The sequence below is a fragment of the Lepus europaeus genome, chromosome 23, assembly GCF_033115175.1.
Source record: "Lepus europaeus isolate LE1 chromosome 23, mLepTim1.pri, whole genome shotgun sequence".
NCBI lineage: Eukaryota > Metazoa > Chordata > Mammalia > Lagomorpha > Leporidae > Lepus > Lepus europaeus.
The window spans coordinates 19,173,058-19,190,982 of NC_084849.1; the positions used below are offsets into that span (position 1 = coordinate 19,173,058).

General features: G+C 62.8%; 1 protein-coding gene across 1 annotated transcript in view; it reads left to right on the forward strand.

Moving 5' to 3' along the window:
* The first annotated feature begins 775 nt into the window (after positions 1-775).
* MYO18B (myosin XVIIIB) overlaps positions 776-17,925 on the forward strand; it is a 243,534-nt gene continuing 226,384 nt past the window's right edge. Inside the window, exons 1-10 of the mRNA XM_062182090.1 lie at positions 776-826; positions 2,215-2,373; positions 5,884-7,077; positions 7,478-7,544; positions 8,212-8,324; positions 9,752-9,928; positions 13,002-13,206; positions 13,503-13,645; positions 13,941-14,041; positions 16,728-16,791. Coding sequence (XP_062038074.1) covers positions 776-826; positions 2,215-2,373; positions 5,884-7,077; positions 7,478-7,544; positions 8,212-8,324; positions 9,752-9,928; positions 13,002-13,206; positions 13,503-13,645; positions 13,941-14,041; positions 16,728-16,791 — 2,274 coding nt within the window. The remainder of the gene's footprint in view (positions 827-2,214; positions 2,374-5,883; positions 7,078-7,477; positions 7,545-8,211; positions 8,325-9,751; positions 9,929-13,001; positions 13,207-13,502; positions 13,646-13,940; positions 14,042-16,727; positions 16,792-17,925) is intronic.

A 17,925-nucleotide genomic window follows, 5' to 3' on the forward strand; every position in this document is an offset into this window, starting at 1 on the left:
CTGCACTGCAGGTGGTGACTTTACCTGCTATGCCACCGCTCGGGCCCTGTTAAGTTTCTTTTTTTAAAAAAGCAGATTCTCTGACCTCTGTTGCCATAGATTAGATTTGTGTCTTCTTGAACTTCTTATCAATAAAATCATTATTTAACAATGTTGGTGAGTGTAAGTTTTTAAAATCATTATTTAAGAAGTGCGCTGACCCGCCTGGGAGACCAGGAGGAGGCACCTGGTTCCTGGCTTCAGATCGGTGCAGCGCCGGCCGTGGCAGCCATTTGGGGGGTGAACCAACGGAAGGAAGACCTTTCTCTGTCTCTCTGTCTCTCACTCTCTGTAACTCTACCTGTCAAATAAAAAAAAAAAAAAAAAGAACTGTGCTGAATATAACTTATACGGGTCTGGTCTCATAAGAGCTGCTGAGCTACACTCTTAGGATTGTGTGGTTTTCTGATTGTGGTTATACCCCAACAGCGATAGGGCCAAGAGGAAAAGACCCCAGGGCACTGCCCGCCCCGCAGTCAGCAGCCCCCTTGCCAATGGCAGGGTCTGCACCTGGCCGTGCCTGCTCCCTAATCGGCTTGTGGTTTCTGGCGGGTGTGGGGGTGGGGTGGTGGCAGGGTCATGCCTGGGAACTGACCTGTGTCTCTCTTCTCTCCCGTGCTGTCTCTGTGTATCAGTCCCGTGTCCACGCACCTCCGGTGCCGTGAGCATCCGTGCAGCCGTGTTCCGTGCGGGCTGGCAGAGAGCGGCGTCTCGGCTCATCAGCTCCGGCCCCAGCATGGCCATCTCCTCGCGCCTCGCCCTGTGGGAGCAGAAGGAAAGTGCGGGAGTGGGCGCCACCCTGCCAGGAAGAGAACTCGCAGCTTGGGTGGCCTTTCCCTGGGCAGGGATGGGGGACATCTGGCCCTCCTCACGGCAATGTCCTGTCCTCCCTCCACCTTCCCCCAGCCAGCTCATTCGGCCATGGCTTTCCCAATCTAACAGGATGCAAGTGACCATGGCCTTGATGGTCTTTTCCCGGGCCCCAGCCAATGTCAGGAATGTGTGGGTAGACCAGCTCTCCCGTCATCCTCACAGTAGCTTGATAGGCACTGAGATTTTCGATGGAGAGGAGCTTTCGGGGGACAGGGGGTGGGTTTCCACGGTCCCTGCCTTCTGTCACCACCAAGAGCTGGAAACAGGTCGTTCTCCCAGTGTCTCCTTTCTCTCCCGGATGAGGCGGGTCTCCATCCCACATGGGGAGGGGAGAGGAGAGCGGTGCTGGCCGGTGGCCTCGGTGCCCCTGGGCAGGTGCCTGCATGGCCAGCCTCGTCCCATGCCCCGGCCTCGTCTCCTGGCCTTGCCTCTCTCCTCTGGATTCCCACGTTATCAGCGGGGCTGCAGCAAGGGAGCCTTCGGCAGCCGTGCACAGGGGAGCTTGATAAGGAGGTTATTTTAAACCGTGCCGCTCTTCCATATAAAGCCGCGGTGCTTTCTTTCTCTCTCCAGAGCAGTGACAGGGTGCAGGTTCAGGACACACTCCAGACAGCCACAGTCGGTCCTGCACCTCAGCCTCCAGGGTCCATGCAGCCAGCAAAGGGGTCTCAGGTGCAACTTCCAGCCAGCTCTGAGCTGGCTGTGTTCCTGGGGGTAAACACCAGTGTCCAGCCTGCTTGCTTTAGGGTACAACCCTAAAACCATAGCCTGGGTTGCTTGAGTGGGCTGGAGACACAGGGTTGAATCCTAGAGGCGCTGGCTGCAAGTCTTTCCTTCCTTCCTCCCCCTGTTCCTGGTACCCGGGAAGCGATCACGTGATTGAGCCGTCACACCGACCAGCAGCGTGTTGATGGTGCCCCGTGTCCATCCCCTTCCGGGAGCTGGAAAAGCTCCGTCCAGATCAGGGCCTTCTAGAAATGGGTCTCTCTGCACCGAGGGAGGGAACCAGTGGTCTTGGCGGCCCAACCTCACGTCACAAGGGCACTGGACCTGGGCTGGAGCCCCACTGGCTAGTGCGACCCCTTCTACGTCCCCATTCATCTTCATCCACTATCCTGGGGTGCCCCCCGGAGGCCCGCTGCGTCCCACCTGCTTTTTGGTGGTCGCAGAGACCAGAGGTCTTGCCAGGCCGCACACGCTGTCCTCCTCAGCCCCCACCCCAGCTCTTTCGCCGGGTCTCTGGAGGGCAGCCTCCCCGTCCTGGTCCACTCACTGAACTTTGTCCTTTGCTCTGTAAAACAGATCCGGGAAGAGGACAAGAGCCCTCCGCCGTCCTCGCCCCCTCCCCTCTTCTCTGTCATCCCTGGGGGCTTCATCAGGCAGCTGGTCCGGGAGACTGAGAAGGAGTCCAAGGAGGCCAGGCTTAGGAAGGAGGCCGCACTGGCCTCTCCGGAGCGCGAGGTGAGTGAGCCGCGTGCTTTTCTACGCCCACTGTCCGCCCTGGGAGATGGCTTTTTGGCTTCTTCCATCCCTGTTGCTTCTGTTGAGACCCTATGCATCCTGCAAAACCCAGCTCATCGGGCAAGTCTTTAGCAAGCCCTCCCACCACATTGCCCTCCTTCCCCTGGGGCTCATGGTCCCCTCCATGAGGATGGCCCAGTAGTCATGGGGTCACATGGCTTATTTGGGGATTCCTTGAGAGCCACAGCTATGTCTTCCGTGCAACTCCATATCTTGGCTTACAGCAAGGCTCAACAAGGGTCTGGTGCCTGGATAAGAGCTGTTGGTGCGTGGTTGGTGGGGGTCATTTTACTTCCACCCAGATATTGGCTAAGACGTGCGGTTGGTTTGCTTCGATTTAAACAGCGAAGGTATCCAGTTGGTACTCACTGCTGTAGACCCTGTAGTCCTTACTAGGTATTAAATAGCCATGATTCCAAGCCCCCAGGTGCCCACCAAGCCCCCTCTCCCGAATCCCTTGGAAATGTCACAATCTGGTAACTGAAGGGCGAATGCCTGGTTTGTGACTGATGCGCCTTCTGAGTGGGTGTTGTCCCCTGAAAACCTTTATTCTGAGTGGGCTGCTGGGCTAAAACCATAGTTGAGAGCGACGCAGCCCAGACTTGTCCCTGCTGGAGGCCAGGGCTCCTCCTCCCCTTCCTCCAGCTCCTTGGCTGGGGAACGTGGGCAGGACGAGGAGGCTGGCGTCCCAGGCAGCAGGCTTGCAGCACAGTGCATCCACAGTGTGTCCCCAAGTTAGATGGAGAGGCATCTCTGGATGGGCCTGTCTCCAGCGCCCCCTGGAGGCAAGATGGATGCTGCAGGGATTGGGCTGAGCTATCTGGGGATTTTAGCACCTGAGACTGGCTTGAGCCCAGGGGCTGCCCTGGCCCCTCCTCTCCAGCCCCTTCAGTTTGGGGACGCTTAAGCTGAAGAGCTGCAGCTGCTGAGAAACCACCGGCGAAGTCTTTTGTGTGGGAGGGTGGCAGGGAGGACAGGCTTGGTCCCCACCCCTGCCTGACCCAAGGCATAAGTCTGGGCCAAAATTGGCCACAGCAGGACACACTGAGGTCACAAAGAAACATCCCTGTGTGTTGTTCAGCACTAGGACAAGGCTCATTGGCCTGGGGAAGTCAGGTGACCTCCCCAAGGTCATGAGGTCGGGGTTGAGGCAGAGGAACCAGCACGAGAGGGTCCGGGAGCGAGGTGGCCGATGTCGTGGCCTCTGAGGACCTGGGTGCCACGAGGCTGTAGGCTGTGCTGGCCTCGCTGAGCACAGGGCACTGACCTGGGCAGAGGAGAGGGGTGAGCTGTGACTGCCCGGCCTGGATGGAGACTCAGCGCCAAGACGCAGGCTCAGACACAACAGGTGGCCCGGCCAGGGTGCCAGGACGAGCTGGCGCAGGGGAGCCCAGGGAGGCGGCAAGTCCCGCCGGTCCCTGCCAGCTCCAGTGTCTTGTCCCGATGGTGCGCCCTCCGCGTCCCGGCATGGTCTTGAGCTCCACATAACCCTTGCCTGCAGCCACTGGAATCCATCCCCGTGTTACAGGACTGGCAAGTGAGGCTCAGGGAGGTGACCTGGTGTCCCCAAAGCCAACAGAGAGGGCCAGGGAGAGGCTGGAATCCCTGTGGGGTGGAAAGAGACCCCTATTGAATGTCAAGAAGACCTGGGTTCCAGCTCCGGCCCTGCCACTTTGCGTGGTTCTGGCCCAAGCCCATCCTCTCTCCTGGCCTCGGTTTGCCCCTCTGTAAAATGGAGGGGCTGTGAGTTCCCTCTTGGCCCTCGTGATCTAGAGGGGCCGATTCCTCCATGCGCACCCAAGGGTGCAGAGAGGACTGGAGATCCTGAAGAGGAGAATTCATGGATGGAGAGGGAGCAGGGTGGCTGTCTTGCTTGGTCCCTCCCCAGGTTGCTCTCTTCTCCTGGGTGGTAGGTTAAAAATAAGGCACTGACTCACCTCTCCAAATGGTGTAGACAGGGCTGGGATTTTCCAGGTGCAGCCAATCCCTGTTCCGAGGCTACGTCCAGGCCTGGCCCCGGGAGGTCAGACTGAGCTGAGCCGCTGAGCCAGGGGCCCCGAGGGCCTGGGGTCCTCATCTCAGAGCCAGCACGGCAGAGTCTCTGGGCGTGAGACCAAGGCACTAGGGTTCTTTCTGCCCCCTAGGAGATGCCAGGGAGCCCCCGAGACAAGGATGGGGTCCACTATGCAGCTGCTAAGGGTGCTCGTGTCTCAGGGTCTCCACTCTGGCTCTGGGGCCACATGAGACTGTGCGTACGCGGAAGCCTGGTGGCAGGGGCGGGGCTGGTGAGATGGGGCTCAGAGTGGGGATCAGCAGAGTGGGATCACCAGCCCAGAATGGGGGTGGGGGCTTCTCACCGAGAATCTGAATGTCTGATGGTGGCACTGAGTGGCGTTCCTGTCGACTGTGGCGGCCACCAGAAGCTTTGGCTCAGGTTTAAGATCGCTGGCCGCAAACCGAAGGGACCCCAGTTCCGAGGCTGGGGCGATGGCCCCAGGAGACCCTGGGGAAAGGTGAAACTTGGCAGAGTGGACTCATCGTGGTCCCAGGGCTGCTGTGCATGTGGGAGGAGAGTGGGGGCCCCAGTTTCCAGGTAGGGGCGTCTGCAGTCTATGCTGGCACTGTCCTGGGCGAGATGGACCAGCCTAGGGCCGCTGGTGGCGCTGGTGGACGAGTGGGAGTGCCCACGGCTCTCCGTCCCCTGGGGTGGAGGCAGAGCTGAGCCAGAGAGGTCGTGAGGCCACGGCCAGGCTGGTGTGGGGAAGGAGGGCTGGAAAAGCACCAGGGAGAAGAACAGACAGTGTGTTCTGTATCCCCCCCGTGTCCAGGGCAGGTGGGACACGGAGGAGCCTGGGGCCAGAACCCAGGATCCTTGCTGCCCTGGGCACTGGGCTGTGGGACAGGGCAGCGGCAGGAGCAACGGCTCAGGCTCTTCTGAGCTCTGGGATACCGGAAGTCCTTTCCCAATGGATGATGGAAGCTGAGAGGGGACAGGCGCTGTGGCCCAGGGTCACCCAGCTGGAAGGCGCTGAGGACCAGCCAGGAGCAGGTCCTCTGATGACAGCCCCGGAGGTCTTTCCTGGTCCCTTCCTGGCCCCGCAGGGGGTATGCAGGCAGAAACAACGGCGACAACAGCACCACTGAAGACTTCCCAGGTGCTTGGATGGCCTCTGTAGGATCGCGAGCTCTCACACCCACCTGTTCTGATAAATAAAGCTGTCTTCACTTTGCAGTAAAGAGGCAGGCTCAGAGAGGGGAAGCGACTTATCCGAGGCCGCACAGCCAGGGGGCCACAGAGCCAGGCACAGAACTTGCTGTGGTTGGCCCCGAAGTCCGCCTTCCTTCTGGCCTTGAACTCCAGGTCAGGGCTCTCTGCCTGGCCTGGCACTTAGGGACCGATGAACAGATGGATGGGCAAGCAGCTGAGCCTGGTTCTCTCTTCTCTCCTAGACCCCAGAAGCCCCCATCGCCCAGCCCAGAAGCAAGTCCGGCAGTGACAGACAGCCTGGAGGCCCACAGCTCTCCCAGGACAGCCCAGCGAGGTCTCCCCAGAGTGCAGATGCTCCGGCCCAAGAATGCCAGGGGGCCGGCAGCCCCGACCCCGTCCTCATGACCAGCATCAATGGCGAGAAGCCCCAGGAGCCGGGCCCCAGCAGGACCCCCGCAAAAAAGCCCTTTAAGAGGGGCGTGAGGAGGGGCGACGTGCTGCTCATGGTGGCCAAGCTGGACCCAGAAGCCGCCAAGCCGCAGGACACCCCGCCCCCGGCCACAGACCCCGGAGGCGGGAGAAAGGCGGGGAGCCCAGGGACTCCTTGTGGCCCCCAGGCTGACACCAAGGACTTGGCCCCGAAGGCTGAGAAGACCTGGACTGGGGTTCTTGGGGGGCCGGGCCAAGGCACAAAAGGCGAGAGGGGTCAAGGACCTGTGGGGAAGGGGGCTGGGGGCCCCCAGACCAAAGGCCCCAAAGCAGGTGAGCCCCAGGGCAAAGAGGGCCAGGGGACCAAGCCCCAAGCCCAAGGTGACAGGGCGCGACCAGGAACCACAGAGAAGGAGGGAGGGGACGCCCCCAGCAAGACGGCTAAGGGGACCCTCTCCAAGGATGCTGGGGGCCAGGAGAAACTCGCAGGGCCTCCAGTCCAGGCGAGAAAGTGGGGGGCCCTGGGCAGAAGGAGCCAGTGGGATGGCGTGCAGAGTAGGAAGGACAAAGCAGGTGACCGCCCGGGGAAGGCAGAGAAGACGGGGGAAGCGCAGAGGGTGACGGGGAAAGGCGAGGAGGCTTCGCGTGTGGCCGGGCAGGTGGGCGGGCCCCTGAAGGAGCTAGGAAAGGGGGTGCGGCCCCCCAGCACGTCTGGGGAGGCAGGGATGGCAGAGAAGCGCTGTGAAGCTGCCAAGGACAGGGTCACCAGGGGGGAGTGGCCAGGGGCAGCCGGGAAGGAGGGCCGGCCCCAGAGCCCAGGGCAGGCGGCAGAGGAGCCCCGTGCTGGAGTGGAGGACGGGGCCAAGGCCCTGCAGGTGGAGCTGGAAGCAGCCGGGCGGCCTGGCCTGGAGACCGGTGTCCCAAGGCCCCCAACGCCGAAGGAGACGCAGGAGGGGCCAGCCCTGCGGGAGGCAGGCGGAGGCAGCTGGAGCGGAGACTCGGACCAGGTGATGTGGCTGCAGGCTGGAGTGGAGGATGGGAGGGGTGGGGAGCCCTGGGGGTGGGCAGGGAACCGGAGAGGGGGCAGCCAGAGTCGCGAGGTGCCCAGAGCAGCTCTCTTGGTGCACCTGTCCCAGGGTGGGATTCTCCACAGAGTGAGGAGAGGGTCCCCAGGTGAGTGGTCCCCTCCCAGGCACCACAGCACAAAGAGCAGGTTTGCTAGAAATGTGGATTCCTCGGCCCCGCCATGGAGGTTCCCATTTGGAAGGTCCCCCGGGCTGGGGCCTGGGAATCTGCATTCACACAAGCACAGGCCCTTCTGGGAGAGGCTCACGGGGCGGTCAGCGCACCTGGTGGGGGCAGGGCTGGTGTCCACGCTGTCCTCACTAATGTCATCGCTGCTCTCAGGCCCCCGGGGACAGGTGGTACGAGGCGGAGAAAGTCTGGCTGGTTCGGAAAGATGGATTCACACTGGGTAATTGGGGGGTGGGGTGGGCTCCCGGTGGGGGTCTCTGTGTGCCCCCTACTGCCGCTAGGCGCCTTCACCAAGCATTGGCTACTCATGACATGGGGTGGGGGCAGTGCAGAGGGCCGCTGGGACCAGTGTGGGGAGAGCTGATGGTCGTTCCGCCCTGCGCAGCTGGTCCACCAGGTGCTTGCCCGCTGCTGGACACACGTGCAAATAAAGCACGCATCACTTGGTTCCTGGAGTGAGCTCCATAGAACTTCATGTAGTGCAGCCGGGCAGACTTCCCCTCGGGAGCCCCGGCTGGTCGATCGGCCATGGCTGACCACTGAATCCCAATAACACTTCCGGGAATGTCGGTGGATTGGTGATGTCTGTCACGGGTACAGGAAGCAGAAACGACAGCTCCCACACCCCCGCCTGCTTCCCTGGTGTCCCAGGTCTGGGTTAAGATGGGTCCGTGTCCCCACCGCCCCTCTGGGTCCTGCTCCAGGGTTGGCACCGTCAGTCACTTTGGGGGTCACGAGTCAGAACCCCGCGTGTGAGCAGACACCAAGGGGAGAGGGCTAGCTGCTCCCTGGCCTGGCTGAGAACTTCTCTGCTTCCCTCCCCTTCTCTTCCCCTCCTCCTGCCCCCATTTCTCTCTCTGGCCTGTCCCCCTCCCCCCACCGCCCAGCCACGGTGCTAAAGCCAGACGAGGGAACAGCTGACCTGCCGGCCGGGAGAGTGAGGCTTTGCGTCGATGCCGACGGCAGCACCACGGAGGTGGACGAGGAGCAGGTGCATCGGGTGAGTCCCCTGCCTACATGCTCGGTGCCCCAGAGGGGGCTGTAGAAGAGACTTCACTGAGCTCACGGCTGTATGGGACGGATACCCTCAGAGGTCACGCACCCGTGCTGCGGCCCCTCCCTCGTGAGAACACAGCAAGAGGCGTGTTTGTCCTGTCTTGGCACCGCGGCTCCTGTGATGGGGTCAGGAAAGCGACCTCTGTTTTGGGCACAAACCTTGCTTTTTGCTTTGCTTTTTCAGCAAGCATTATAAATCCTGCCTGCTCCTCCCCCCCCCCCCCCACAGATGGCTCATTGAGAGAGAGAGTGTCTCCTTTTTTTTTGCTCACTTGTCTCACCTACCGTCCTCTCGGCTCCTCCCCTGTCCACCTTGGGGAAGCCCAGGGCCCTGTGCAAGGAAGTCTGACCCCTAGCACAGCTCAAGCTGGTCCTAAACTCCAGAAAATTCCATGGAGCTGGAAAGGCTAGGAAGCCTCTCAGCACAGGTGCCCCGAGGAGCAGCTGCGGGCATGCCTTGCCTCCCCAAGGGTCTGGATGCTTGCCCAGGGTCAAGGAGGGCGGCTGTGGGATCTGTCAGAGGGAGGGGACGCCAGCTCTGGCTCCATCCTGGGGGCCCCAGAGTGTCTCAGTGCTGCCCGGGAGATGCAGCGAAGGGGAAGACAGCGGCCAGCGCTCACCCTCTGCGCAGCACCCAGCTTCTGTGGGGTCTGCTGAGTCTGTCCCGGGAGCAGCTCCCCTCACGTGCAGGCAGAGAGGACCCGAGTGAGGACGGGGCGGCTCGCAGCTGCCCCCAGGGCATGGAGGGGCGACTCTGCTTTACTGTGGGTCCATCCGTCCCCTGCAGGGTCCTTGGGTGCCCGTGTGGCACCTGACTTTCAAGGAATTGGACCTCCGTGTGTGTGTGTGTGTGTGTGTGATGGGGTGTATGTGAAATGATGGGGTGTGTGTGTGTGATAGTTTACATGTGTGTGTATGTGTGTTTGATGGTGTGTGTGTGATGGGGTGTGTGTGTGTGATGGGGTGTGTGTATGATGATGGTGTGTGTGATGGGGTGTGTGTAGATGTGCGTGATTGGTTGTGAGTGTATGATGGTATCTGTGTGATGGTGAGTGTGTATGATGTTGGTGTTTGTGAGATGGGGTGTGTATATGATGGTGTGTGTGTGAGATGAGGTGTGTGTGTGATGGGGTGTGTGTATGATGGTGGTGTGTGTGTGATGGGGTTTGTGTGTATGTGATGGGGTGTATGTGTGTGTGATGTGGCGTGTGCTATATGATGGTGATGTGTGTGATGGTGTGTATGTGTATACGTGTGTGGTTGGTTGTGTGTGTATGATGGTGTGTGCACACGCGTGTGTGTGTGTGTGTGAGACAGTGGTGTGGGGCAGCAGCCACGCAGGCCCATGGAGACCCCATGTGTGGTTTGCAGGCCAACCCCCCTGAGCTGGACCAGGCGGAGGACCTGGCGTCTCTGGTGAGCGTGAGTGAGTCGAGTGTGCTGCACACGCTCCTGCAGCGCCACCGCGCGCGGCTGCCGCACACCTGCTCGGGGCCCGACCTGATCGTGCTGCAGCCCCAGGGGCCCTCGGCGCCCCCCACGGGCAAGGTGAGGTGGGACCACGGGGGCGGAGGGGGGAGCCCCTGCACCTGAGGGAGTGGGGACCGGCGGTGACCCCTGGGAACCTGTACATCCTCCCCCACTCCCTGTTAGAACGACCAGGGCATCACCTGTAACAACAGAGAAAACACTAACTTCTGCTCCAAGCACATTCATAGATGACCTCGACTAACTCCCCCATGCACCTCAAAAAGCAGGCAGGCTGTGATGACAGGTGGCTGTGACCACAGGGGGCGTGGTGACTGCTGGCCCATTTTACAGGTGAGAGGAGGCTAGGCCAGGGTCAGGGGACTCTGTTTTTGTGTTTTCTTCCTAGAAAGCACAGAAAGGACCCCTTTTTTCTAAAGGCAATCTCTGGGTGCCCCCTAGTGGAAAAGCTTGGAACTACATCCAGGTGTTGGGTGCTGGTGCCTGCATTCATTCCACAGATAACCAGGGATGGGAGGGTCCCCCATAGGCCAGGCTCAGGGGAAGGAAGCAGCAGGGAAGGCCACAGGCAGAGCAGCCTGCCCTCATGGGGCATCCGAGGAAGAGGGGAGGCGGGCAACAAGGGCTGCCGTGGATGAGTGGGCAGGAGAGGCGGGTCAGGGCCCGGGATGGGGTCATGACCTGGCGCAGGTGAAATCCTGACTGTGTGTTCTGAGCGCTTGTCGGGGGAGACCCAGGCCTCCGTGATGTCTGTGCCTCGGAGGAGCGGGAGGTGCCTCTGGCCTCTGTTCTCTCACCTGTCGATTGGGGACGCTCAGAGCCCCGGAGGACACAGCCATTGCTCACCCCCGAGTCACACTGAACCCCTGCAGGCGGAGGGTCCCCTGCTCCAAGATGACTCTGCTCACCCCTCCGGCTGTCTCTGAGTAGGGCCTGGACAGGCCACAGAAGCCCAGGGTGGCTGGGCCGTGGTCCCCGCGCCCCGTCTCTCCTGCTGGAGCACAGGTTTAGCTTCTCCTGCGGCCCATGGCCTCGGAGCCGGCCCTTCCGGCTCTTCAGAACCCCTGGAAGAGAGGTGCTGGCAGCAGGCCTTGGGGCTGTGGGCCAGGTCCACACCAGCCATCCTAGAGCAGGGCATAGGCTTTGGGCAAAACTCCAGGCTTCGGAACGCTCCCTAAAGGTGGAACTTGGGAGCTGCAGTCGCCCTGAGCGCCCTCCTGTGCCTGGGGTAACAGGGGCTGCCCTGGATTGCACCCCCATGCCCCCAGCCCCGTGCGGAGCCAACCGCCAATTCCCCAAATGGTCACCAGGTGGCAGCACAGACCTGCACCAAGGCTGGGACGGGGCTAGGGCAGGGCTGAGGGGGCGGGGGTGTGCCTGAAGGTGTGGGACTATTTGTGGGTGTGGCCACGTGGGGTACAGGTGGGCATGCAAGTTCTCGAAAGCACACGTGTGTGTATACGCGTGCAAGGGCACACGTGCAGAAGTACAAGAGCACGCGTACTCTTGTGCACGGGTTGGTGCTCCCAGGGGCTTGGATCTGCAGGGCGCTTCCTTCTCGCCTTTGGGCAGTGGGTCTCGGGGGGCTGGTGGGCAGGAACAGCCTGCACCCCAGAACGCCCGTGCCGGCACAGCGCCCCTAGGGGCTGTGCTGGGAGCTGTCCCACCTGGGCCTGCCCCGGTGATGGGCGGTGGGCTCCAGGGCGGGGGTGGGGTCACCCCTGGTGCCATGAGACCTCGAAGCCCCAGGAAAGCTGCCCAGCTCCAGGCAGGGGTTGGGGCCAGGGGCTGCCACGTAGGGGTTCGCGTCTCTGGTTCTCCGGAGACCCTGGGTCGGGGACAGATGGGGCCCCCACCACCCACGCCCACCCCTGCCCCTCCCCCTCCTCTCCTCCCCCAAGAGGCCGAGCTGAGCAGTGGCCCAAAGGCGATCCTCTGGCCCCCTCGTTCTTGACCCAGGGCAGCCCTGGGCACAGTGAACGCCCCCTCCCCGGACCGCCCCCCATGCGGCTGCCTCCCAAGGCCCCTCTGCCCTCCGGCCCTCGCTCTGTGGGAAGAGGCACCTGTCATTGGAGCTCCGCCCCTGCAGGCAGCCTGCCTCCAAGCCCCGCCTCTGGCAGCCACTGTGTAGTTTACCTTCCTTTCTTGATGAGACATAGATAGAGAGATCTTCCACCTGCTGGTTCACCCCGCAAATGTCCACAATGCCTGCCCCAGCTGATCCTTATCCCCGGGCCTGTGCCGTCTCTGCCGAGCGCTGCGGATGGAGCTGACCCGCGTGCGCCCCTAGCGGCCACCTGCGTCTCCCCAGGGCAAGGCGAGGATGGAGCTGTCCTGCGCGCCCCCTAGCGGCCACCTGCGTCTCCCCGGGGCGCAGTGGGGCTGCAGTCTGCAGTTTGGGCCCCCATAGCCACGCTGAGTTGTTCATGGGCTCACGGTTGTCCCTGACCTTGGGTCACAGCTGGAGGACCTTTATTGGGGGCGTTTCTAGTATTTGGTGACTTTGTGTGTATTTGAGATAACCAAGGACGTGGAGAGTTTATGTATTCCACCCCCCACCCCCACCCCCCCGCCCCAGCACACATTTTCACCTCTCCAGAGTGCCCTGGGGCTGCAGGGGTATGGAACGGGTGTGCCCCTCACTGATAAGAAATGGCCGAGCCCCTTTCCAGGCTGATGCCCAGCCTGCCCGCCAGGGCGCCAGGAGACTTCCAGGGGCCCCAGAGCTTTGCCACAGCGTGGACGCCACTGCTCTGAGGTTACAACCGACTTCAAGTGCATTCTAGAAGATGCTCAATGGTGTCTCCCCTCCTGCCCCTGCTGTTCCCTCTGCCCGTGGCAGACATCACTAATCAATCTTACCCAGTTGCCTCATTTCTGGTGGGGGTGACTGCCCCGTGGTCTGAGCAGTGGGTGACATGGATCTCATGGCTCAGGCAGCTCCAGTCCTGGCCTCTCACCTGCTGCAGAGGTGGAGCCCCAGGGAGCCAGGGACAGCACGGGACCCCCCAGGCTGGGCTCCCGCCAGCAGAATGCAGATCTGTCTCTGCTGACATCGGGGCACTGGCTGGGAGGACCCCGTCCCCGGGGAAGCGATGGGGTGCCAAGGCCCATGCCTGGCGTGTTCCTGCAGGTGCCTGTGCCCAGGGGCCGCTGGGATCGCTCGCCTGCCCATGTGGCCTCCCTGGCCCAGCGGGCATACTGGGCACTGCTGAGCCAACGGAGGGATCAGAGTGTCGTGGCCCTGGGCCGGAGCGGCGCTGGGAAGACCACCTGCTGTGAGCAGGTCCTGGAGCACCTGGTGGGGATGGCAGGCAGTGTGGACGGCAGGGTCTCAGGTAGGCGACCCTCATCGTGGTGCACGGGCCGGGGGGACAGGAAACAGGGAGTGGGAGGGGGCAGCTGGGCCGCCCCTCCGGTGCCTGCTCAGTGAGCATCCAGTGAGTTCTGGGAACGTGTAGACCCAAGCCTGCTGTTAGCCAGGGCTGCCCTCCGGGCTCCATCACACCCCTTGTGTGATGGGACCCTGGCAGCTGGGTCTGTCCTGGACCCCAGAGATCAGAGACGGGAGGCACGGGTGGCAGCAGCAGAGCTGTGGGTGACGCCCTGCCCTGTGCCCCGCACCCCTCCCCAGCGGAGAAGATCCGCGCCACCTTCACCATCCTCCGGGCATTCGGCTGTGCGTCCACCGGCCACGGCCGCAATGCCACCCGCTTCGCCATGGTGATGGCCTTGGACTTCAACGCCACCGGCCGCATCACGGCCGCTCAGCTGCAGGTGAGGCCCCGAGTCGGGACCCTGGGCCGGGACTTGCGCCTTCGCCCTCAGTCAGGGCGCCCAGGGTGCGGCCTAGCCCTGGGCAAGGCAGGCGGTGTGCGCAGCGTGGGGTCGCCGGGACACGTGGCCCGCAGGGACCCAGAATCCAAGTGGAAGGAAGACTCCCGGGGTGCAGATGGAGCGCCCTGGTCTCCGGCCCGGTTCCTCGTGCTGCCTGCCTGGGACCGGGGGCTGCGCTCGGGGCCGGGGTGGGGAAGCTACCAGGTGCCCGTGCTCACGTCCCCTCTGCCCACAGACGGCGCTGCTGGAGGCGAGCCGGGTGGCGCGGCGGCCCGCGGGGGAAGGGAGCTTCCACGTGTTCTCCCAGATGCTGGCTGGGCTGGACCTGGATCTCAGGTGAGCCCCGGGGGCGGGGACGGCGGGGGTTCTGGGCAAAACGGGGCACCTGCTCCCCAGGGGCTCAGCCATGGAGTGACATCTGCCTCCTGCCCTCCCCTGGGTCCGGAGGCCGGGCGTGGGCATGGGGTGGGGGGCGGGGCTCAGGAGTGTGACCTGGGAGCCTCGCCCACGCTGCGTCTCAGTGAAGGGCGCCTCACATGGTGGGGGGGATTCACACTGGGCTCTTGGTCACCACTGGGGAGGGAGAGGCTGTGGGAAGGGATGGAGCCACAGGGCCTACAGCCAGGTGGGGAGAGATTCCGCCCCCCAAGTCTTATGGAAGCCCTGGGTGCCCATGATGGTGTTACTGGTGAGGCCAGATGGTGGGAGGAGCAGCGAGCCCTATTGGAGGGCTTCCTGGAGGAGGTGGCTCGGGGAAGGGCGCCCCTGGGCAGGTGGCGGCCTTTCCCGGTGCCTCCGTTTCCTCCTTGTGAGCGCCAAAGGGCAGCCAACCCTGGGCTTTCCCCCTGCATGCGGTAATAATTTCGGGGTGTGCCTCTATCCCCCCAATGCGGGACCCCTGGCTGAGGCTGCAGCGGCCACTGGACCCTCGGAGTCGAGACTCCGGGCTCTGAGAGTGGGCAGACTCCGCTCCTCTTCCGTGGGTTCTTGAGAACTCGGTCCCATGGGGGAGGTCGCACGGTGCTGGGGCCCCAGCCGCTGAGCTGGGCTGCAGGGCTCAGTGCCCTGGCGTCTGCACTGGCTGGCTGCGTGCCCTCGGGCTGGTGACACGCCCTCGCCGTGCCTCCCCCTGCCCCTCTGTGGGCTGCGTGTGACCCCTCCTTCGGGAGGGCTGAAGGGGTAGCACACCCAGAATGGTGCCTGCACGGCGTGGGTGCACGGGTGTGCCCGCTGCCCGGATCTGCCCCACGCCCGTCTTGGGCCCCTGGCAGGGGTGTGCTGGGAAGGGCGCACTCTGCAGTCTGGGATTCTGGCTTTGTCCCATGTGGCCTCAATATCTCCATCTGCAGAATGGGCACCTGCTGGTGCCGGCCCTGTGGGTGTTTAAGCGAGACCCCGGGCCCCATAGAAGCGCTGTGTGGTGGGTGCATCATAGGGTGACCTCCTGGGGGGCTCAGGGTGGCCTCTGGTAGGTGGTGGGGGTCCCGCTTTCCAGTCTGGGGGTCTCCCCCAACACCAGGGGACCCGCACGTCTCCGGCTCTCGCCCTGGGTCCTCACGCTGGGGCTGTCTCTGTTGTGCCCCTGGGTGGGGCGGGGCCCTGCCTGCTGAGCGGGAGCAGTGGCGCCACCATGGGGTGGGTGTGGGGAGGACGGGGCTGGGCAGCCCTGGGTGGCCACGAGTCGGGCCTGGGGGAGTCGGGTGGAGGAGCCAGGGCCAGAGCTGCCTTGGTGAGCAGGAAGCCACCCCGCACGAGTTTCTGGTGCTCCCACAGAGGGGAGAGCGCACAGCGTGAGGGTCCTGGCCATTCCGGGGGCTCCCTGGTGGTCTTCCAGGCTCTCTCTTCCCCAGCTCTGCTGCTACCAGGGTGGTCCCTCACTGAAGCTTCCCAAGGGCAACAACCGATTTCTAAAATGTCCTTTCTCCCAGACACTCAGGTGGCAAACTCCTATCTACCCTTCAAAACCCCGCCCCAAATTTCTTTTATAGGAGTGATGCTGGGTTCTCCTGTGACCATTTTGGTCATGGCTGTTTCTGGTCTAGCACCTGCCACACTGTGATGTGCAGGTCTCTCCTCCCCGCCAGGCTGCCTGTGAGACCCTTGAATCAGGGGCCGTGCCTTACTCCCCTCTGCTTCCCCAGTACCTGGCATGGGCTCGGTAGCAGGCAGCTACTTCGTAATTTTCCAGCCAGTGGAGGAGAGGGTGAGGGAAAAGAGGGCCCTGGCTCTGTGCCAGGTCTGCAGGGCAGGCTGTCAATCAGATCTCATTTAAATGCGTGAGACAGGTAGCAGGGTGCCCATTCTACAGATGGGGCAAAGTGAGACTTGGAGAAAGGAAACAGGTCATCGGCTAGGTGGCCGGGCTGGGAATGGACTTGAAGCCCAACGGATCAGGGCTGGTGGCAGAGGCGAGGGGGGGTCTGAGCTTTTGAGCGAACTGGGGGAGGGGACGCTGAGGGACCTGGCATTGGAGGCTGCTGGGAGCCAAGGTGAGCCCCCTTGGAGAGGAGGATCGGCAGCGTGGGGTGGGCCAAGTGGTGCACCCAGGGCGGGGAGCAGGGGGCTCCACTCTCGGGGACCCTGCGGCTGGAACACGGCCGGGGTGGGGGTGCAGGCGGAGGCCAGGGTGTAAGTGACAGGGCAGCACAGGACCCCCTGCCGGCGGCGGGGCGGAAGGCTCAGCCCAATTCCCTACTCTGGCTGGGTGCTTGTTGGCTGTGAATTCTGGGCGCCTCTATGTTATCCCATCTGAGCCCGCTGGGTGGCGCTGTGGAAAGCGATCGCAGAACCTAGCATAGAGTAACGGTAGGCCCGGTGCCTGCCCTGAGAGTGCCCTCAGGCAAGGCCCACCTGCTGATCTGGGGTCTCCTGGCTCCTAGGAGGGTCAGGAAGGGCTGGAGATATGGGTGTTGTAGGGGGCGGAGGGGACACTGTGGGCGGCCCCACGGTGTACAGAGAATCCGTGCTGTGGGCTCCTCTCCCCACCCCCGTCTCTCACTTGTGGCCCCTTCTCTGCTCCCAGGACCGAGCTGCACCTGCACCAGTTGGCGGCCAGCAGCTCCTTCGGCCTGGGTGTATGGGCCAAGGTAAGGAGAAGGGGGCGGTCCTTTGGGGGCCGGGCTGGGAGGGGGAGGGGAGAGGCCCCCGTCCACTTGTCTCTTTTGACACCAGGGCCCTCGCGGGCAGGGGCTGGTCACGTCGGGGAGGCGGGGGCTGTCGGCCCAGGACTGCTTGAGACGATGTGCCTAAGCCCAGGGCTTGGTGGGTCCACCTGCAGGGTACCTGGGGGTACTGTTCATACCGCAGGGCCAGAGCGTGGGTGGGTGGGGCTGGCCACAGCTCCTGAGAGATGCATGTGAGCTCACGACAGGAAGCGCACTTGCGTTCAGTCTGGCAGTTGGCCTCCGAGCCGGTTTCTCCACCGGTCACCTCCGTCATCACCACCTGTGCCGGGACCGTGCTGCGTCCTGGGGCTGTGGTCCTCGCCCTGGACGTTAAGACGTGGCAGTGAGTGTGGTCGTGTGGTGTAGGCTCTGTCAGAGGTTGCCCGGGGCTGCTGTGGGCGCCAGAGGAAGCTACAAGGGCTACTTGGCGCCGGCTAGGGTGGGTGTTTAGCCAAGGGCACATTTGGCCTGGGTTTTGAAGGATGAGGAGGAGTTCAAGTGGGGGAGGGGTGGGTGGTTTCCGTTCCAAGACCTCTTTCAAGTGTACCTGTCTGGGGAACAGTCGAGGTGGGATCATTGGAGATCCTCACGTGAAAAAAAAAGATGGATTTCAACTCATGCCTCACATCATATACAAAATGAACAGCAGCAAAAATGGATCAGAGACCTAGGATGCAAAGCTTTAAAGCCACGGAATTTCTAAGAGCAAACCAGAGAAAAATCTCCATAACCTTGGGTAGGGCCAAGAGGCCGCGGCAGCACCGGCGCCGTTTGAAAGACGACGTCGGATGAGCGGAGCAGCCGTGGCCCGGGGGACAGGCATGCAAATCGCACGTCTGATCAGGAGTCTGTAGCCGAATGGACCCGTGACTCTCCGAACTCATGAATAAAACAAGCGGGCGAAGCAGATGGTGGCGGAAGATGGAGCGCGCGCGTCATCAAAGTAGGCAGTGGCCGGGAGGACCCAGGAAACGCGGGGACCCCACCGCGCCGGGCTGGGGCGTGCGCTGGAGGACTTCTCGGGAACAGTGCCACGTGGCGGACCCGGGCGCGGTG